This window comes from Synchiropus splendidus, chromosome 7 (assembly GCF_027744825.2).
Source record: "Synchiropus splendidus isolate RoL2022-P1 chromosome 7, RoL_Sspl_1.0, whole genome shotgun sequence".
NCBI classification, from domain to species: domain Eukaryota; kingdom Metazoa; phylum Chordata; class Actinopteri; order Syngnathiformes; family Callionymidae; genus Synchiropus; species Synchiropus splendidus.
This window is the reverse complement of record NC_071340.1, coordinates 6,946,883-6,966,998: the sequence shown is the minus strand read 5'-3', so window position 1 is coordinate 6,966,998 and position 20,116 is coordinate 6,946,883. Positions and strand designations below refer to the sequence as shown.

General features: G+C 43.5%; 1 protein-coding gene across 4 annotated transcripts in view; it reads right to left on the bottom strand.

The window, feature by feature from the left end:
• rasgrf2b (Ras protein-specific guanine nucleotide-releasing factor 2b) overlaps positions 1 to 16,568 on the bottom strand; it is a 38,085-nt gene extending 21,517 nt beyond the window's left edge. For all 4 annotated transcript variants that reach the window (XM_053870526.1, XM_053870529.1, XM_053870527.1 and 1 more), the window contains exon 1: positions 15,947 to 16,568. In XM_053870526.1, the coding sequence (XP_053726501.1) occupies positions 15,947 to 16,222 (276 nt within the window). In that variant the 5' untranslated portion in view covers positions 16,223 to 16,568. The remainder of the gene's footprint in view (positions 1 to 15,946) is intronic.
• Positions 16,569 to 20,116: the final 3,548 nt, after the last annotated feature.

Genomic DNA, 20,116 nt, shown 5'->3' with positions numbered 1-20,116 from the left:
GTCTTTCTCTGTTCCCCTCCTACTCTTCTCTACATCCAGCCACCTCCTCCCTCCTCTCCCGATCATCCCACGCTGGCCCGCTCCACCAGCATCCTCACTTCTCATCTGGTCCACTCCTCCTCCTCCCACCACACTTTCATCTCTTTGTGTCTCTCAGTGAGGATGCAGTGAAGCGTCCGAGTCCAGAGGAGATACATTCCCCCTCCAGCAGCTTCAGCAGCAAGGAGTCACTAAGGTTATTGGGACAAAACAAGCCACCCTTCTCCCCCGTCTCCTCCGTCTCCCTCCTCTGTCCTGTCCGTGCTTTTTATGAATCTGTCATTTCGAGTCACTGGTTGGCGGGATATTATTACATCAACGATTATTTGCGCGCTAACAATCTTTGACAGCTCAGAAAAGAGACGGGGGAGAACGGGAGATGTTGCATAATGTTCCTCAACTGGGTTTCCAAGCCATGCAGACGACTAGCAAAAGTAACGTTGCCATGATGAAGTTCTGATATTATTCTGCTTTTCCCTGCAGCTCTGTGTGATGGAACTGGAGCTATAGAATGGAATTTGAAGAAGACACACAAAATCACCAGCTTTTTAAGAGGAGGTTCACTTTTGTTTGAGTCACTGCAGCTGCTCTACATGCAAGTATGCTGACATCAGTGGTACGTCTTAAATGTAGCAGGCCATGATTAGTCAGCCACATAAATATAAATCAATAAAATATTGACATTTCATAAATAAATACTTGGCTGTGTCCAAGCTTGGGACCATCCGCTTCCCAGCCAACTGATCAGCTTTCTCAGTGGACTAAACCTGCACCTGCTGGCGACTTGTCTGACTTTGGCTTTCTGGAAGGGAATAACAGTGTATAGTGCTCTTTATCTGCAAAGTCTTGCAGCCTCTTACACTACCAGGCAGTTTGGACACAGCTGATCCCATAGAACTATGTGATAAACAAAACCGTGTGACATCACTCAAAACATATTTGACATTTCAGATTCTTTAAATTAGCCTCCCTTTGCTGTGATTATGAGTTTGCACGACCTCGGAATGGTTGTCCAACAGGTGACTCCATCAACCATCAACTACACTGAATGAACTGGTGAGTCCTGACGGACTGGTGGTGTAGGACGGTGGAGATGACTGAAGCCTGATGCCATTGCATGATAAGCACACTGGACCCATGAACCACATTACCACTCCAACAACACATGCCTGACATCACTTTGCCCAGGATGTACACACAAGTCTAAATGAAGGTGTGGGACGTGTGAGGCACAGCAGACAGTTGACTTCTAACACATTGCAAATGAGGGGAAACTGGACTCATGCAAGCTGAAAACACAGGATATCCATGGTAGGCGACAACATGGCAGCACTACTCTAGGACAGTGGTTTTCTAACACTTTTCATGATTGAGTTACACACAGCAGATGAAGCCAATTTTACTACCAAGCATCTTAAAACATGAAAATAATTTCAACAAGTTAAAGATAATCACCGTCTGTGTTGCTGTCATATTATAATATTATTTTTCATACGCTTTCCAGAGCTTTAACTTGAGCAATATACATGTTGGTGGGTCACATGGGAATGTGAAAGTTTACAGGTATAAAGGCTGAAGAGCTTTCTGTTCATCCCTCTGTTGGACTTTGGAGAGTAACTGACAGGCTGACTGTATGAACTTGTGTGGTTTATGCACACAGTGTATAAAACTAGGATTTGTTATTTAAACCCTTAACATATTTGGTCTTGTTAACAAATATATCATTGTACATTCAGTATTACAAATATATATATGTATACTAATAATATATATATATAATAGTATAAGATTATTTGCCTCAAGAAGCCACATTTTTCAAATTGAATGAATTTGGTATATTAGTGAAACTAATGATGGTTTCATACATATATTAAAACAACAAAATATTGTTTATTTTGCATCAGTTTGACAATGGCACAACAAATCACAATGGTGGCTATATTCAAGTTTTTATATCACCTTATATAAACTAAAGCTCTTTTAATGTCTTGAAAATATTTGTATAAGAATTTCAATGTTATACGAATGTCAAGTACATTCAGAGTAGTGGAAACCCTGGCCATTGTGTAGCGAAAACCTCCCTGAACCAAAGCAAACAAAAGCATCTGTTTGCTTTGGTTCAGGGATTCCTCCATGTTTGTTGTTGTTGTTATCATCCTAGCTGTGACATGTCTAGTGCATCAGTTTGCTCCGGGATTTGCGTCGTATCTCCAGATTCTTGCCAATTCTCTGCTCTTTTGACAAGAAATAACACATCCGTTAGACACAACAGCATCAGCTGCCTCAGCACTCTGTAGACATGGCAGCAAAGTGACACTTCACAGAACATAGATTAAAGAGCAGACATTTCTAATTTCCTGTTGCACTGATTCTCAGTGTGCGGTTGTGTGGGTTACAAATTTCAGACAAGACAAACAACACACACCCACATTGTATTTTCTGACAAACCTCTGCAAAATGTTGTCCACCTACTGCTCTCTTCCATTGGAGAAACACTGCCATGCGAATAAAACATTCAACTATCTGGAGTTCTATTGATTTCACACCAGTCACGTGTTTGACTTGTGTGTCGCTGGTGAGGTACATGTTTTGCTGGGAGGAGGCCCAGCGATTCCATCATGGATAAACAGAAGAAAGTGACTGGATGAACACAGTAGTCATCTGTGTTTCAAATGTTGCAGACTTCTACAAAGTCTCTGTCTGTGACAGGAACCCAGCGGGTATCTGTGATCATTACTGCTATCACTAGCTGTGGAAGGCAACATGGGCCTCCTGGCACCAAGCGCCACGACGCCGCGCTCTCATTAAAGGAAACAAAAAATTATTCTTCTCCATGTGGCAGCTTAAAAGCGAAGCTCCACGCACATTTGTAGTACAGAGTGCACATCTAGCGGAACAGTCCTGCAGCAATTATCTGGAATCTGTTTCACAGTGACTCTCATTGAAGAACTGTCACACACACACACACACACACACACACACCTAACCAGCGATTTGAGATTAAGCTATTGGAGATCATATCGGACCCAGTGGTCACAGATTTATTAATGAAACGCTGATCCAGAAATACTTGGTTATGAATTTTTAAAAACTCCGACTGGGACCCAACCAATGATGCAACACAGCCGTCTGCCTCATTCAGGAGCCAGATCCTGTGGTATGGTGCTGCAGATGGTTCTTCTCAGCCTCGTCGAGAGTTCGACACTTGGACGTTGTTTACTTGTCGAGACAGTCTGATAAACTGGTGCACAGTGGCAATGAATCTTTTCGCTTTCATTCTAGCCATTCAACATGTTACATCAAATACCACAACACAAGGAGGTTCCAAGCTCCATACCAGAGCACAGCCCAACACGAGATTCACTGAACTGAGGCTTGTCTCAGGCATTTCCAGCTTCCAGTTAATTTTTAAATACAAGCTGTGATGCAGTCCGTCGAGTGACACAGAGCTAGTGGCAGCAGGTCCAATGAAATCTTTCACTGCAGCTTGTTGACCCACCAATCCACTGAAATGTTGTCTGCACCATTTTACCGCCACAGACACGGGAGCACACTGTCCAAACTATGGTGTTCAAATGTAAGCGTATGCTGTGGGTGTCTTGTTGTGTACCCACTTCACTGAGAGAAACAAACTTTGACTGTGGATTATTTTTGCCATCCTCTATCTGTCTCACTCCAGACTACCAAGGCAACAGAAAGCTGCACAGCAATGACCGCATCACATCACAGTGGAGCCTGGTGCTGCGGTACACGCCCCCTCCATGAGAGTCACGCAGGTATCTGACTGAAATCTGACTGAGAGGCAGATCATCAATACATGTTTCAACAACATGTCGTGACTTATTTCAGTTGTTTCTCTACAATTAAAATGAAAATGTTTAATTTAATGGGTAAAAGTGGACAAAGTTAGATGTGTCTCGTCTGAGCCAATCCGTGAGTCCAAACCGTGATACGATCCGTAACTTCTTTGATCTGTCGCGCAGCTGCCGTCAGGAACCCCTCCCACCTGAAGCAGAAGCGTTTCACTGCACTGTTCACTGAAACTCCATATAACAGCAGCAAATGTGTAGGGTAAAATCACACTCAGCCAAAGCTGACATTCCCATTGGTCCAAACAAGCCATTGTGTCCCGTCCTGTACATGTGCTCCCTACAGCAGAAATAAACTTTGAATTATGAGTGAGGCAGGAGACGGCAGTGTTGGCACTATCCTCTCTGTGTTGCTCCTTTAGTGTTTAGTATGCTATGATCTGCTTCCCTTTCTTCTCTCCTGTTTCCAACACGCACTAATGGCGCACAGCTGTGAGTGATCGGCAATCACCCGTGGCAGCCTCTCGAACCACCCGGTACCAGGCTCATGTCCGGATTTCTCGACTGGTAAAGGCCTGTGTGCAGCTCATTACAGCTTGGAACTGTCAACTGCGTTTTGCCCTGTTGCCAGAGCCTTTGTTGTCGTTGTTATACCACATAAATTCTCTGACTTCAGCATGTGATTTTGGTCCTTTCAGAACCTCTGTCCCTAAGTTTAATTCGTTTTGGGTTCCCCCTGTTTAATTCCCAATTTAGTGGATGTTTAGGCTTTGGGACTCTAGACTTCTGTGCATTTTGGACTTTGCATTAAATTGTTGAACTTTGTGTTGCGTTCACATGTTGTATTGGCCTTTCAGTAATAGGTAAGTGAGACATCATGAAGCATGTCGACACAATGACACACTGTGCTGAAACTGTGTTGATACTGTGTCACTGAATACTGCTGGACATCTCTGCAGGCAAACTACTTGACAAACTGAATTGACAGATTTGATGACCTACTGTATATAATCATATCTTAAGTTTCAATAAGTTTAATAAGTTTTTGTATTCATTATTATTCCATATCTTTAAATAACGTGAACAAAAAATCCACTGTTTTTAAATTTTCTAAATTAAATTATACCTTGAAATAAATTTGAATGGGAAAGAAAATCGAAAATCTGCGCCAAACTGTGCAAAGATTGAAATAAATACATTATTCTCTGACAGGAGAATAATAAAAGCGTTCCAGGACCCATCACTGTGTTCTTTCAACCAACCGATCCTCACTTACATGCCGTAATATGTTAACACTGGGAAAATGGACTTTTGGGTCCTACGCTGAGGCCGAAAGCAGCCTTCAGTGTTGCATGATGACGCACTAGGCTTTCAATTGAAGCACATGTTCCACCTTCTGCAGCATATCCTGACACCCAGGGCAGTGTGTCCAGTACACAGGATGGACTTGGGAAAGACATGGGACGGCGCTATACATGAAGCAACGAGTCAGTCGCTATCTAAAGCCCCTCATAAGGCCGTGGAGCGCTACAAGGAAGGGAATGTTTTTTATTCCATTGAACCCTTATGCTTCAACACACAACACAAAAGTCCACTTTCCCAAGATCAATATATTAGGCAAGGGACCAAATCAGAGCAAATCAGAGATAAAGAAGAGGAAGACTGTGCATGACCTATGCATGTCAGAAAAGACGGCAGGCGAGGACCTCTGCATCACTCATGCTTGTGAGAATCTGGAACTTGCCTGCTTGAATTACTAGAACCATCTTCAGATTGGTTGTTTACTTACGGAGGTCTACGAGCGCAGCAAAAGCTCACATTAGATCACTCTCTTCAGGAATGGTTAATGAGCTAAGCATTAATTGAGCTATCAATTGGATTATCCAAGAAAGTAGCCAGTGATACTTTCGTCAAAACAAAGTCAAGTCTGGCTCACAAAGTCCATCTACATGGAGCACAAGAGTAATAAATAGAAATGTAAAGTCATTTAAAGTGGGACAAAAACTGGATCACCAACAAAGAATGTGGACATCAAGTGTTGACAAGGCTGACAAGTGGAGCTTCAGCTACAGTGGTTCACTGAAGTGGATGACTTGGTAGTGACTGGGACAAGTGTTTTTTTTTTTTTAAAGCTAACCACAACACTGTAAAGTAAATAGTATTTTGTTTGTTTGTTTTTGCAATTTGCCCCTCAAGAGAGTGAGACGCCCCTAGTCTAGAAGAAGAATGAACACAAGAATTATAGGTATTTGCAGAAACATCTTTGTAGGAACATGAAAGACAGAAATCACAGGATTATCAAACGTTTAACATGGAAAACCTACTTGTGTTATTCGACTCCTGGTGTTTCACACCAGCAACCAGCAGATTGTGCAAAAGCTAGTGCCAGTGTTTACTACTCTTCTCTGAAGTGGGAGTGTAGTTCCCAGACCGTCTCTGCACATCCACCCCACAACATCTCTGGGGAAAGGCTGACAATAATGAGGTCGCACTGGTCAGCTCCACGACACACTGCAAAGTTTAAGAAGGGAAAACATTCTTCGCCTTCATACATGCTGCAGATTCTGCACCGGAGTTGCCATGGCACAGTATGAATAAATGAATGAACCACGTTACATCACATAAACAGAATTGGTAAAAAACTCCATGCATTCATTATGTGTGGATTCTACAGCGTCAGCTCCCAGAAGCAAACATGTGACGTGTCTTCACACTGCAGGAGCTTCTGGTCGGCCACATTATTACCACTACAGAGGAGTTTTCCAGCAAGCTCATTCGCGGAGGCAACAAAGAGAATTTGCAAAATCTAGATCAAATATACATACATTACACAGAGACGTGTTTGTGGCGCTGGGTACCAGATCCCATGGAGGAGGCGTCTTCCTCACCAGTGATATAACCAAAGAGAACAGCATCATAATTAGGAGCAGAAGAAAACAGCTCATCTCAAACCACCTGCTGTTGGCAATTCTCTTGGAGCGACATAATGGGACTAAATGGCCAGCAAGAGATTTACACCAAATATGCATCACCATGAGGTTCCCTTCTGATAGAGCAGTCGAACTGGTGCCTCCGTTTTGGAATGATGATTGGTCCGCCTTTGTCTTATTAAAACCGCACTGCTTTGTTGAGAAGTAGATGACAAGCGAAGCAATAAAGCAAAGTCATGAAAGATGGAATGCAGAAAAAGCCAATGTTGTTGTTGGTTATAATGCGAAGATGACGATGATCTGTTTGTTTTCATTGTTGATGATGGTGCAAAGCTAGTGTAGGTAAGATGTGCCCTCCAGATATTTGAAGGATTCTCACACACAATATTTTCAAACTCCAGGGCGGTCACAGTGGCTACGTTTTGAGGTGAGGAAGAGAGTGCAGGTGGAGAGCCAGAGGAAGATAGTGAGGGCGACTTAAAGGAAAAGATAAGAAATGAGTATTTCAGAGGGACAGCTCATGTGGAGGGAGGGCAGACGATTTGGACACATGGAGAGGAGGGACACTGTTGGACAAAGGATGCTGGAGATGAAAGAAGAGGAGGACAACCAATGGGATTCATGGATGAATGAGGACATGAAGAGCATAGGAGGTACTAGAGGACATTCAAGGTAGGTTAAAGTGGAGGACTTGCTGTGGCGACCACTGATGGGAAATGGGAATTTTGTTTTTATAAAGTTGAATCATTGAGGGAATACAGATGATGATGAACACTGACTGTTGTTTTTAAAGATGCTAGATAATACCTGCCCAACAGTTGAAACATCAACATTGAAACCAGAAACCTACAAGACAGTCTCATCCTCAAACATGTCATTTACTGTGGCTTTGATTGAAAGGGACTCATGCTGGGTTTGGCATGCAGGCCTGATGCCTCGTCGAGTTTGGAACCAACATTTGAACACTGATGCTGCGCAGCAAGCTACATGACATGAAAAAAAAGATCCAGAAGGACAGACAGTTGATCAGGGAGGTGAAACCATTTTGTGAAACAATTGGATTTGTCTAATAGTGGAAAAGCAACAGAGACGTTTGTGTGGGTTCACTGCTTTCCTCCCACTGATCTTTTGGATCACACTCTCTTTATATACTCTCTTTATACACACTCTTAATTCATCTCTGCAGTTTCCACCGCGGGAACAATGAAACTGCCAGGAACAATACACCGTTATACTGTACAGTCAAGTCAACGTCCATGTTGTGATGTGGATCCACCGGTTTTTGTAAGTGTCACAACTAAATCTCAATCTGCTGCTTTACAGTACCAGTGCAAGGACATAGAAGTGTGTAAGACAACAATACAATACTGAACAGAGATGGACAACGAACCTCAGAAATGAAAACAGACTGGAGTCCTGCAGGTTTAAAATGAAGGCGATCAACGTCTCTGGCATGTTGCAAACATCTCTGTAAGCTCTTAATGTCCCCAAGATGCTGGAAACCAAAGCTACTGGAAGCAGAAAACACTTCACCTGCTTAAGTAAAGCTTCCGAATTTGAATGTAGAGTCACAAAGCGCCACATCTCTCAGCCAGGTGTGACTTAACAAGGCAGCTTGTCACCATTGAGCTAACAGCCCATTGAAGAGGCAAACAAGAGGATGTACACGGGGGGTGCGGGGCTGACATCGTGACACTTTCAAGAACACACCCTGAGGGACTCCAAACTCAATTAGGAGAGGAACATTTTAGGTGAACTGTAGATCATTTTATCCAAGTTCTTGACATGAAGTTTTGCAATACTTTAATGTTGTTAGGATGTTTTTGTCATAGAAACCCCAGCACTTTATTATAGTGTGCTGAATAAAAATGAATTAAGTTGCTTTTGTAACCAACATCACTGCATTGAAGACATTAAGCGCAACTATTATTTTACATGTAGGAACAGGTTCTTGAAGTGTGAATATCAAACATATAAAAACATCTAGCAGTCAAGTAACGTACGGCAGAAGATTCGAAAAGCATCACTCATTGAGTTTAATAATGGATACTTTGAGCTTTGAAAAAAATTCAATATTTCAGCACCCAATATGGTTTGATGTTCAGGAAATAAGTCATAAAAGATATTTGTCTTTGGAGCCTTTTGTTTGGATAGTTATTAAATATTACTCTCTATTGGATGTTCCTTTATGAGATCATCAACCGTTGAAAACTTTATCAAACATGTTTTATTCACATAATTGAACAGCACAAATCAATGTATCATCATCAACATGAACTGGGATGGGTCAAATGTGAATTTAATATTTCAGTACACTTCTATAATTCCCTTCCACTCCCTCCTATGGAACATTTGCATAGAGCCACATACTGGCAGAGCCTGTCATCACTGAGGATTCGGTGTTTGTTGAAGGATGGGCAGGACGGCGGTTCATGTCGGGCAAATGTTTCAACACTGCTGTGAAATATTGGACTCTTTAGACGGCAAACCGCTGCTAAATCCTGTTAACTTACTGGTACTGCCTAAACTGCATGAGACATAAACCAGATATATCATGGTTATGTTCAGCCGCCCCAGTGCCGGTAGACCTGTGAGACAGTGGCCCTCATGTGGCTCATGTATAATAGATGGGAAGACGCAGGGCAATAACAATAACAGCACTTCAGACGTTGGAGGCTACAGGCCCCGGGAGCTTTTGTCACTCAAGTCAACACTGCAAACAGTTAACCTCCTTCAGCGCTGGAGGAAATATGGATCTCATACCTGCTGGGTTCGAGTACAATGAAAGGGCCAGCACCTTTCGACACAGCTGGGACAGATCAATGACACCATTAATGCGCTTGATGAAAGTTGTTCAGTTGAGTCGATTGACTTTAAAGGCAGATAGATCTGCTCCTGCAGTGGGTGCGAGGGAGGCAACATCAGAGCTGTGGAGTCATAAATTTGCTCTCAGCTTGTGGCTGGGGTTCTGTTGGAGGACAGAGGGGAGTAAACATGTTGCACTCGCCGGGGAGCAACTATCTCTCCAGACACTTTCAATATGTTTAACTCGCTTTTAGCCATCTCTTCTTTCATGGATCCTCTTTTGGATCGTGGTGGCTAAAGCAGGCTACGCAGATAACGATGAATGCCACTTCCAAACCAGGAATGGGAAACACCCAATGACCTTTTCTTTTATGCAGTAAAATTCCCTCTCAGATAATCCTATGGTCTAAAGAGATGTGTCTCAACTTTTAGCTCCTAAACATCTTCAATATTTAGGCTAACAAAGTGTGGGGAGTGTAGCTAAGAAGCAGAGCGAATGAAATAGGGAGCAAACCCATCTGCCTAAGTCTTCACCTGTTCCGCTCCTTCAGGTTTTCAGTTTTCATGAGCATCCCGCTCAAGTCTTGATCAAGTAGAGATGACCAGAGCAAGCTTCTGATGGAGAACCTATGTAAGTAACCTATGAAGACATCTGAGGGACAAGACCGGAGAGTCGCTCGCCGAGCATCCCCGGTGAGTTCTGCGCCGCACACGTGTGTAGCACTAACCAGTCGGTGCAATACTTGCCAACAACTATGAAATCGTGAAGTTGGGAAGCTATACTTGTTTGCTTTGTCGACCTTACGTTGAACCAGGGGGGTCCTCAATGAGCCGGGGTGGTGTGGGCGAGGTGTCAACTGGAACAGAAACCTGCACTATTCTGGCCCTTTGAGCACTGGTTTGGACACCCTCGCTTTAGACGACAACTCATGGTGGCAATAAGAGACAGGAGCATTTTCATGCATTGTTTTCCTCCTTCAATTGACAAAGTTCAAATGTGTCCTCCAGTTTTGACGTTCCCAGGAACCTTTGCCCGACATGTGTTCAAATAAGAAGCCATTGATAAAGGAGAGAGCTGCTGTTTTGCTGTGCCGCTCTAAACGCCCCATGTCTTTGTCATTGGGAAGGACAATTGGACACAATATGTGCCTGTCCTTTTTGTAGCATGTTCACAATGAGACAGCACCTCTTCTGTCACTGCGGACACCATTGAGTCCAGTGTGAATGCCCTCTGGATTATTTGAGAAAGCATTGCGCAGACAGGAGAGATATGTGGGGGCTGAGAGGGGTGAGTGAGCTCACTGCAGGGGTGTGCAACGGTGGGCTGCACAGCACCCAGACAGTCAAACCCACACACACACACCAGGATGAAATCCAAGATTTGGTCCTCTACGTGTCTATTTTTTTTTCAGCTGAGGGCAGATGGGAGATTACTCTAATTAAGGATCACAGCTGCAGCGATACAGTCCGTTTTTAAATAGACACCAGCAAAGACGACGCCATGATTGATGAGCTCGGCAACATCCATGCAGGCAGACTCTCCAGCCTGGACTCACTCCTGAGGCTTCAAGAAGAAACCTGAGCCACGGAGTGTGAAGGGGCTTGGGACCAGGCGAAACTTGGACGGACCTGGTTGATGGCTTTATGTTCGCATATGTCGCGTATGTCCATACATGCTTTCATAAGAGGCCGGCATGTGCAAGTGTGCGAGAGTGAAGTGGATTTCTCTGAATGAACGGAGGCCCTTTGTACTCTGCAGCTGCACAGTGGGGCGAACACACGTTTGGTAATCAGTATGGAATATCTCACAGCATGTATGTGAATCATCAGCTGTTCTGTTAGCACCACTGACTCAGCTGTACTGTGCTGTGGAGATCTTCAGGGCTCCCTGGTGGCTGCTTGCTGTTTGATGGATATCTTATCTACGGGATCATCTGACAGGAGCCAATAGATCGGCGGAACAATCAGAACAAATACAATCTGACTTTGCTCTTTGAGATACTGACATTGTGATGTTCAAACTTATCACTCGCCCACACAGTAGTTTGCGTAGCACAGCTCAGTATACAGTAGTAGAGTACACTGTATGCTGAACAGAATCATAACCAGCAACATGTCATATTGCTCTCGTTTGTTTTGCGTTGTGCCCTGAACGATTATTCTTTAATGGTCAGACTCATCTTCAAAGGTTTGTTTTGTCTTTGTTCTCTAGGAGGGCTGTGTGTCGTTATCTTGAACAAATCTGAAGGTCAACCACACGTGTCCTCCAGGCACCTCAACAAGCACTGGGACCATTTCTGTGGCCGTGCAGTGGTCTCCAAAGTGGATGTTGAAGAAGAAGAATTTATAAACACCTTTGAGAATTGTACATGTTGCGTTTATAATATTGTTCAGCACAGTAGAGTATAGTACAGCAAATTACGGTATAGCAGAGTACAGTTACAGTAATCTATACAGCAGTACATTGTAGTACATTGTAGTGGTATGGTTCAAGTTCCGGTCATTGTAGCATAGCATACGATACATTATACTATACAGTAGCATAGCATAGCATAGCATAGCATAGCGCAGTACAAGTAACATCTGACTTACGACCTGCGCGACTTGCATGCACCCATACTTACAACCACAGTCAGCAGATGCTTATTTTTCAATGTCTGGCACCGCAGCCTGTAGCAGCCCGGCAACACGTATGACAGTTACGGCATTGACTTACGTCCAATCCGACTTATAGCATAGCATAGTAGGGTATAGTGTAGTGTAGTGTAGTATAGTATAGTATAGTATAGTATACAGTAGCATTTTAACCATCTGTGACATGATTGCGGCCTGTTTTTATGAATTGAATTACATTCGTTTTTTTTTTCTTTTCCAGGTAATAAACCAAAGATGTGAGTTTTTTTAATGGAGCACTTAGTGAAGCTCTCTTTGCACGATACATGTGTATCGATATGTTCCAACAAGTGTGACCAACTCACACAAATGCCTGTTAAATCCCATCAGCTCCAGCTGTCTCAGCAGCTGCCGAGTGTGTCAGTATTTCAAAAAAAATTGGATGATTTATTCTCCATCTAAGTGCTTTCATGAAGACAGCGTGGAATAAGAGGCCACAGACGTCCATGTCTCCTCTCACCTCCCTCAATCAAATACATCTGCAGAGCATAATTGAATTGTCTCCTAGCAACAAGGTCCGTCCGGTAGCAACATTATTATAGTCAGAGGAAGATGGTCATTGATGAGTCTGGATTTCAGACCGCAGGAGAGCCTGTCCACGCCATACTTTCCATGATACACCTTGATAGTTTCTGGGGCTTTATCACTAGTGTTTAGCCTGAAGCTCTAAGTTGACAGCTTGAATTGTTTGTGGAGAGTTATGTTATAATAAGAAATGGGCAATAAAACCATCCCTCTGGAGGGTGTCTCACCCGGGGAGTAATTCAATGTAGGTCCGCCACTGCATGGCTCAAAACAACCACTTATTGGAAAACAGTTTCGCCTTAATATTTCAAATCTACCATGTGTGCTATGCACTTTTCATTAGTGCACTTGTGATAAAACAGCAGTTTACAAGTGTGTTTGTGATGTACCCTCTTACCCATATTCACGCTCGACTAAACCCATTATGATACGTCTAAATCAAGACAATATCACTCTTGATAGTCCCGTTTGAATGGGAGAAATATGGACAGTTAAGGTTGCAAAGTGAGGTTTGGCAGTGACTAAAGAGGACCAACCTTTGGGATGCGAGTGTCTTTTAAGATGATATTGGAGCCCTATTGAACACATCAGCACGTGAAATCTTGTTCACCCTGACCACGCCCACTCTGCTGTGATTGGTCAGGACAGAACCTTCAGCCCAGCGTCCTGCCGTCCTTCCTTCACCATTGTTTTCGACATGAACGTTGCTCAGTCTTAATGTTTTCTGCATTTCTAGAATCTGTCTCTGGTCTGGGCTCACTTGTCTCTCTCTCTCACTTTGGCTTCTTCCTGAGATCACGCTTCGCTCCTAAAATCAGCACCCAACCAACAATCATTTCACCGATGTGCAGCGCGGTGAGTGTGGTCACCCAGCTCATCCTCACACTGGTGCAATATATTGACGTTGGGAAAGTGGACTTTTGCGTCCTATGCAGACGCCGAAGGGTGCCGTTCTAGTTGCAACGTTAATGCATGAGGTTTTCAGAGGAACATGTCTGTGTTTCGTGGCATATCCTGAGACTGTGCGCAAGGCAACACCTAGTAGAAAGATGCTGTAGGTGCTCCTTTTTCTACACAAAACAATATGCCAATTGCTATTTAAAGCCCCTCAAACAACCGGGCGTTTCAGTCATAGTAACTTCCTGTAAGGAAGAGTGCCAAGTATAGGCTTATAAATAGCAACTGACATCCAATATAATTCAATGAAGAGAGCTTAAGATCAAAGTGGGAACACTACACATAGTAAACATTTTTACAAACACCTATGCGTCAACATGCAATGTGGAAGGCTGCCTTTGGTGTCAGTATAGGACACAAAAGTCCATTTTCCCAACCTCAATATATAACGCCATGGGAGTGAAGATGTGTTGGTTGACCCACACACGCGTTGATCAGGTTATTATGTGAATTGAGATGGCAACAATGTGAAAACTAACTCACTTGAATCACACGTTTACATCTCTGCTCCAATGGGGACACATCTCTCCTGCATGACATGTGATTGACTCTCGTGGCATCTAACCTGGGCCTCACATCCTTGATTCTAATATGAAAATTCCTAACTGCAGACAATCATGTAGTTTACAAACATTTATCATTTAATAAAAGCAGAGCAGGAAATCTGAGCATTTACTTATTCTTAAATAACAATATCATACTCAAAATTTCAACAAAATTTCGATTTTATTCTTTTTTTATTTGCTCTTTTATTCTGAGTGGATTTCCGTCTGTTCCAACTTTGCGGCTTGAGAAATGTGAAAGAGTATCAGCAGTGGATCAGATAAACATCTGTAAAGTTCACCGCCTGGTGATGTCATAATATACATATTACATGAGTGAATTTACCTGCATCCCGAACTTTAGGTCATTTCACATTTTCAGTGTGCTCCATTGCTATCCATTAAAAAAGGAGACAACCGTTTAAATAGTGATACCAAATTCAATTGAAAACAAAAACTTGCCTAAAGGGTTAATAAAAATTAGAATGAGGTTTTCCCAACATTTAAGAAGCCCTCTGGCTCAGCTCTCTCTATAGAGCGAGACGTTAAACTCACTAAATCTTCCCCTGCTGTACTCAGCGTGAAGACAAACACAAGTTTCTTTGCACAGCCAAAGTGGTGGTGCACAGAAACCTGTTGCCTCATTAGCATGCAGGTGGTAACTAAACATCCTCATCACATTTGCAGCAGGAGTGAGCGACTGGTTCACACGCGACAGGTTGCTCAAAGGCACCTGGCAGGTTGAGGCAAAGAACTGCAATCATGAATGAAATTTGAATAAGGGAAGAAGAATCTACTTCCATTTTTAAACTAGCTGGTGCTTGTTGGATCCTGAAATTCCTGAAATTATTGTTTGATACTGTTCCACTATCTTCAAGTTAATTCACGAGCAACGTTTCATTAGCTGTCGCCCGCAGATATTGCCTCGTAAAAGAAATACAGATTATGCACCAGAAGGAAGAAGCTCTTCATGAAACATTTAAGGTTTTGTATTTTAATGTTCACCAACAGTCGTGTTCACCATTGCTCTGCTGCATCAAAAAAAACAAGAAGCTGAACCAGAAGGCTGCATCTTTCACATCTAAAATGATCACTGACTGGCACTTTCTAGGAGGACACTCTGAGATAAGGCACTCATGAGAGACACAGGGTAGAGCAGCTTAGGAGCCATTTGAACGGCTAACTCAGACACACCTAGTGTAATCGCTGGTGGCCATTGAAGAGCTGCTAAAACATCTAGTGTGAGGAGATCTGGACTGTCCCCCACGTGTTGCCCAAATACACGTCACTGACATGTCTGATTCAACGCATAAGAAGACCTTGGAACTGTTGATGTCTGGTCCATCATTTCCACTGCAAGACAGCCGGTGGGGAGGGGCTTTCATTCTCCAGCTTGGAAGAAACGGCGATACAAGCAGGTTGGTTGGCAAGACCCTGACGTCACTACGAGCTTCAGTGTTTAATTGTAATGCGCCATTATTTCCCCTCTTTTTCCACCCTAAATGATTATTAAATTAGACGAAGTCAACAGTAAATGACGTGGAAACCGACACAGTTGGTTATTAAAGAGTGGCCCAAAACTTCAGAGCCAGGAGGAGAGTTCTAACACAGGGGATGATCTTGACAGTAACCGCCAGCAGCGCCTCTCCATCCTCTGGCGTCTCACCTGTTTCTCCAGCGCCTCCTTCCCGGTGGTGGAGAGCTTTGGCGCCGGTGCGCGCTCACAGGTGCATCCTTCCAACAGGTATATCCCGGCAGGTCGCGCGCTTTGCTCATTCTCAAAGTAGAAGAGAACGTTCTGGTATAGAGCGAAGAACTTGTCGTGCCAGCGGCTGTTCTCCGCCGTCTTCTTGCTCAGGTAGCCGCGCTTGGTTCCCTCTTTACGCGCCACCGCCGACAGAAACAACGCGTGTCCTTCGTTGTAGCGGACGCTCTTCTGCATGATTCGGACTGTGGGGAGAGGACGGGAAGGTCTGAACAGATCGGAACTGCCGTCTGAAGGCGGTCTCTCAGCGGTGGTCCATGGTTCACTGGAGGAGGCTGCGCGTAAAGTTTCCACCACCGCAGCTCAGCGGCGCGGTGGCGCAGCGGAAAGTTGCTCTGCTTGCGGAAGCGCGTCTGCAGAGCAACTCATTGTTTAGGTGAGTCCTAAAAAGCTCAAATCAATCCATGATGCACTCAGCAACAACACAAAGAGTGGGAGGAGAGTCCGACTGAGGAGGGATGATCCTTCAAGTGGACAAACTGTGACAGAATCACGGAGCAGATAAACTCTAATCGGCTTTGACTCTCTCTCTCTCGGAGCGCTGATGCGCGCTGTTGTTGGCGGAATTAGAGGCGGAGCGTAAAATTTGGTGTCAGGGAGGAGAGCGAAAGTGGATGCTGTAGATTTCCTCAGGGTCAGATGCGGTGATGGAGGCAGCGCAACTCCAGACGCGCTGAAACGTAACCAGACGTCTCAGTTGAACATTAATAACCCCAAAGTACGTCAAACCAGACTATCCCAGACTCTCTCAACATATTTCTGCAGTATTTCCAAAAGTCTTGAGCAGTGACCTCGAAGGAATCGAAGCCCAAAGTTGATTATACTTTTTCTTTTCCATCTTTGGCTGAAAGGATTGACAATTCCTCCTCAATCTAGGAAGTTTTAAAGGATTGAGACACCACGTTGTTCACAAGGCTTTCTTCTTTGGGGACCAGCGCTCCGATGTAAGACATGAAACAACAGCAGCGCTGATAAAAACAGTCCAATTATAGTGAAGCAGAAAATGCAATATCAGCCAACTCAGCCTCGTTTTTCATGCGCAGAACATCCAAAAGCAGCTCCAATAGATCGTTCTTGTCGGGAGTGGACAGACCCTATTCTTCCCCGCTCTTGTCAGCTTCTTCACTTTTCTCGTCCGGTGCTCTTGCATAGATTGAAATGAAAATCCTAATTCATTTGCTTTTAACCCTCAGTTTTTGTAACAACTGCCTCTCATTTATAGTTACTTTTCAGCGCCCTCAAACTTACAGGACACTTTTTACCCCTCTCAGAGTGTGAATATAAAAAAGAATTTTAATTTAGATTGTTGAGTTATTGAATTTCCAGCAACATCTCCTGAACTCATCTTCTCTTCCTGACTGGTGATGGAACCTGACTTTCAACAAAAGGAGAAGCTGCACAGAGCAGAGGAGGTGTTTTGCTAGTGAGAGTGAAATTGATGAGGAAAACAGCTAAATTTGAGCAAAGAAATAAAATGTACGCATCATCTGCATGCTTGATGTTATTGGTCATGGACCATCAGTGTAAACACCAGTGAGTTACAATCAGAACACCGAGCCGATGGCCGAGTGTTTCACACACACTGGTGGTCAGAGATCAGCAACCAAGAGATCAGGTCTGCTGTGTGATGATAGCGCTGGATCTTGAAGTCCAGGAAGTGAATTCTCACTAGTACCAGCCTGACCCGTCTGAGCCCTTGGGAAGGCAGACACGGGTCGGATGACTCGGAGTGGTTCTGGGAAACAAGTAAGTATGATCAGTTTGGGTCATGGGACGAGAACCATCCACGTCACTGCAAAGGTTTGGGGGAAGATTCCAGCTGATGTAAAACAACAACTGCAATGAATATGAATTACTATGCATGACAAACCTGACCATCTCAGGTTTGTCTTGCATACCACCCGTCTGCTCTGCTGCTTTGCTGACTAGAAGTGGTGAGAACTATTAGGTTAGTAAATACCGCTGTTCCACTTCACTATATAGTCTTAGCAACAAGAATTTCACACGCTTATCACTACTCATTCAGATGGAATGCACTTGTTGCTAGGATACAAGACGACAATTGTTAGTGAGTCTTTCAAAATGCTGAATGTAAATCCAAATAAGGTCAGTCATGGCTCAGGGTGCCTGGCTTTTTAGACACTTTTATGTTGAGCACTCCTCAGTTGTTTCTTGGTTGGATGTCCGCTGCTCAGGTAAGAATGCATTTCCCTCTTCTTGTTCACAGAACCAACAGTCTGGTTTCAACAGGCTGTCCTCAAACTGAGCCTCGAATGGTCCATATAAACATTGCAGAAACTTGCTGTCCATCACTTACCAGCACCACTCATGTAGCCTGGTACCAAATATCCTTCAAGAATAGCTCATATCTGGTGATTTCAAGTTCCAAAATTGAAATGCAGCAACCGGAACAGAGTCGCAGGCACTGCACATCAGCCAAATCTGTAGCCCTCACCGCTCATTCAAAGATAAAAAGAAAAAAAAAATTGAAAAAAATTACATTAAAAAGCTTCATTTCCTCCAAAGCTACACACAAGAATAAATACTTACGATAATCTAATCCATTAGCAATAATAATATGTTAAAGCACCACTAGCTATTCAAGTAATCTTGTGGAGGGTGGTCATCAAGAACGATGAGTGGGTACTTGCACAGCAGTGGGAGAAATAAAGCAGCACTTTTGAAACGTTTTAGGGATGAGACAGGTGTTCCCACCTGAGGCCTGTGTAGTAAGGAGGTACTGTATAGAACTACTCTCACTTCAAAGTTAGTGGCACAAAGCTGTCCATTCATAGAAGGAAGATGTCCTCGCCTGCTTAACAAGACAGGATGAGACTCATTCAAATGCAGAATTGTATTTCTTAGCTGAAAAAATGTTTGAGGTGCAAGAGTGGTCTTCAATTATGTAAAAAAAAAAAAAAAAGAACAAAAAAGAACTAAGAAAGTGCAAACCTCCACCAAGCAGCTCCAGTGAGAGATGTGTGTTTTCTTGCTGTAAAGTCCTCCTATTAGATCTGTATCCACTACAGATGACACCTTTATCCATAAGGGACAAGTCATACAAAAAGCCATTTTTTGAATTATTTTGCAGCCCACATAGAACGACATTTATGGCAAATTAAAACATCCACAATTTTCCAATTATTTCTGTGATGTCTGGCGGAGGAGGAAGTGGGATTAAAAGGCTGTTCTGCTTTCTCTCACAACGCAAATACGCCTAGCTCTGGAGCAAGCACAGCGGAACACTGAGAACCCAGTGTCACCAGCATAGAACCAACAATCACCAGCAAGTGGAGGCACTGCCTCCTGGTGGACAACAGAAGTGAATCGCTTTTACTCTATGTTAGGCAAAGGGAATGTCTACTGAATGTCACTAAGTAACTTGTAAACTGTTGTAGGTAAGATTAGATAGAAAAGATAAGGTAGTCCTTTATTTCCGGTTCATTTTAGGTAATCTGTTACTTTTTAAGGGAGTAATCAGATTACTTTTTCAGGCTAACACCTTTCTATTCTGCTTATTACTCATAGCTATTCACAAACACGACCCAGAGTGAGTTGGCTGGGTGAATGTTGTTGCTATTTTCGTTTCTTTGTTCAGTCAAAACCACTCAAAAGATATTCCGCTGAATTCCTTGAGGTGCTAGAAACCAGAACAACAAACAAGAAAATGGTTGTTAAGTACAGAACACATTTTCAGAGTGACACGGCTCTTGTTTATATACACGCCTAAACTAGTCCAGTAGTGTGGACTCATGATTGGGTGAATTCAAGTACTTAATCTTTGAACGGCGCCTGCACAAGTGGCAGCCATTTTGGAATCTCTTTCTCTTTCTGGTCTTTATCTGTTTTGTTTTTTGTCTCATTATTGTGTGGATTATGTGGATTCAACATGAGCAGTGATACCTTTGCATCCAGAGACCCTAAACAACTGTGCCAGTGTCTGCACTCCAGATCAGCAGTTAGCACCATGCTATCTCCACGCCGGGTAGGTGGTGCTCTCAGGGAGTGGGGAGGATCAGCAGCGGAGTTGTGCCAGGATTAGTTGCGGACACGAGGAGACGATACAAACTG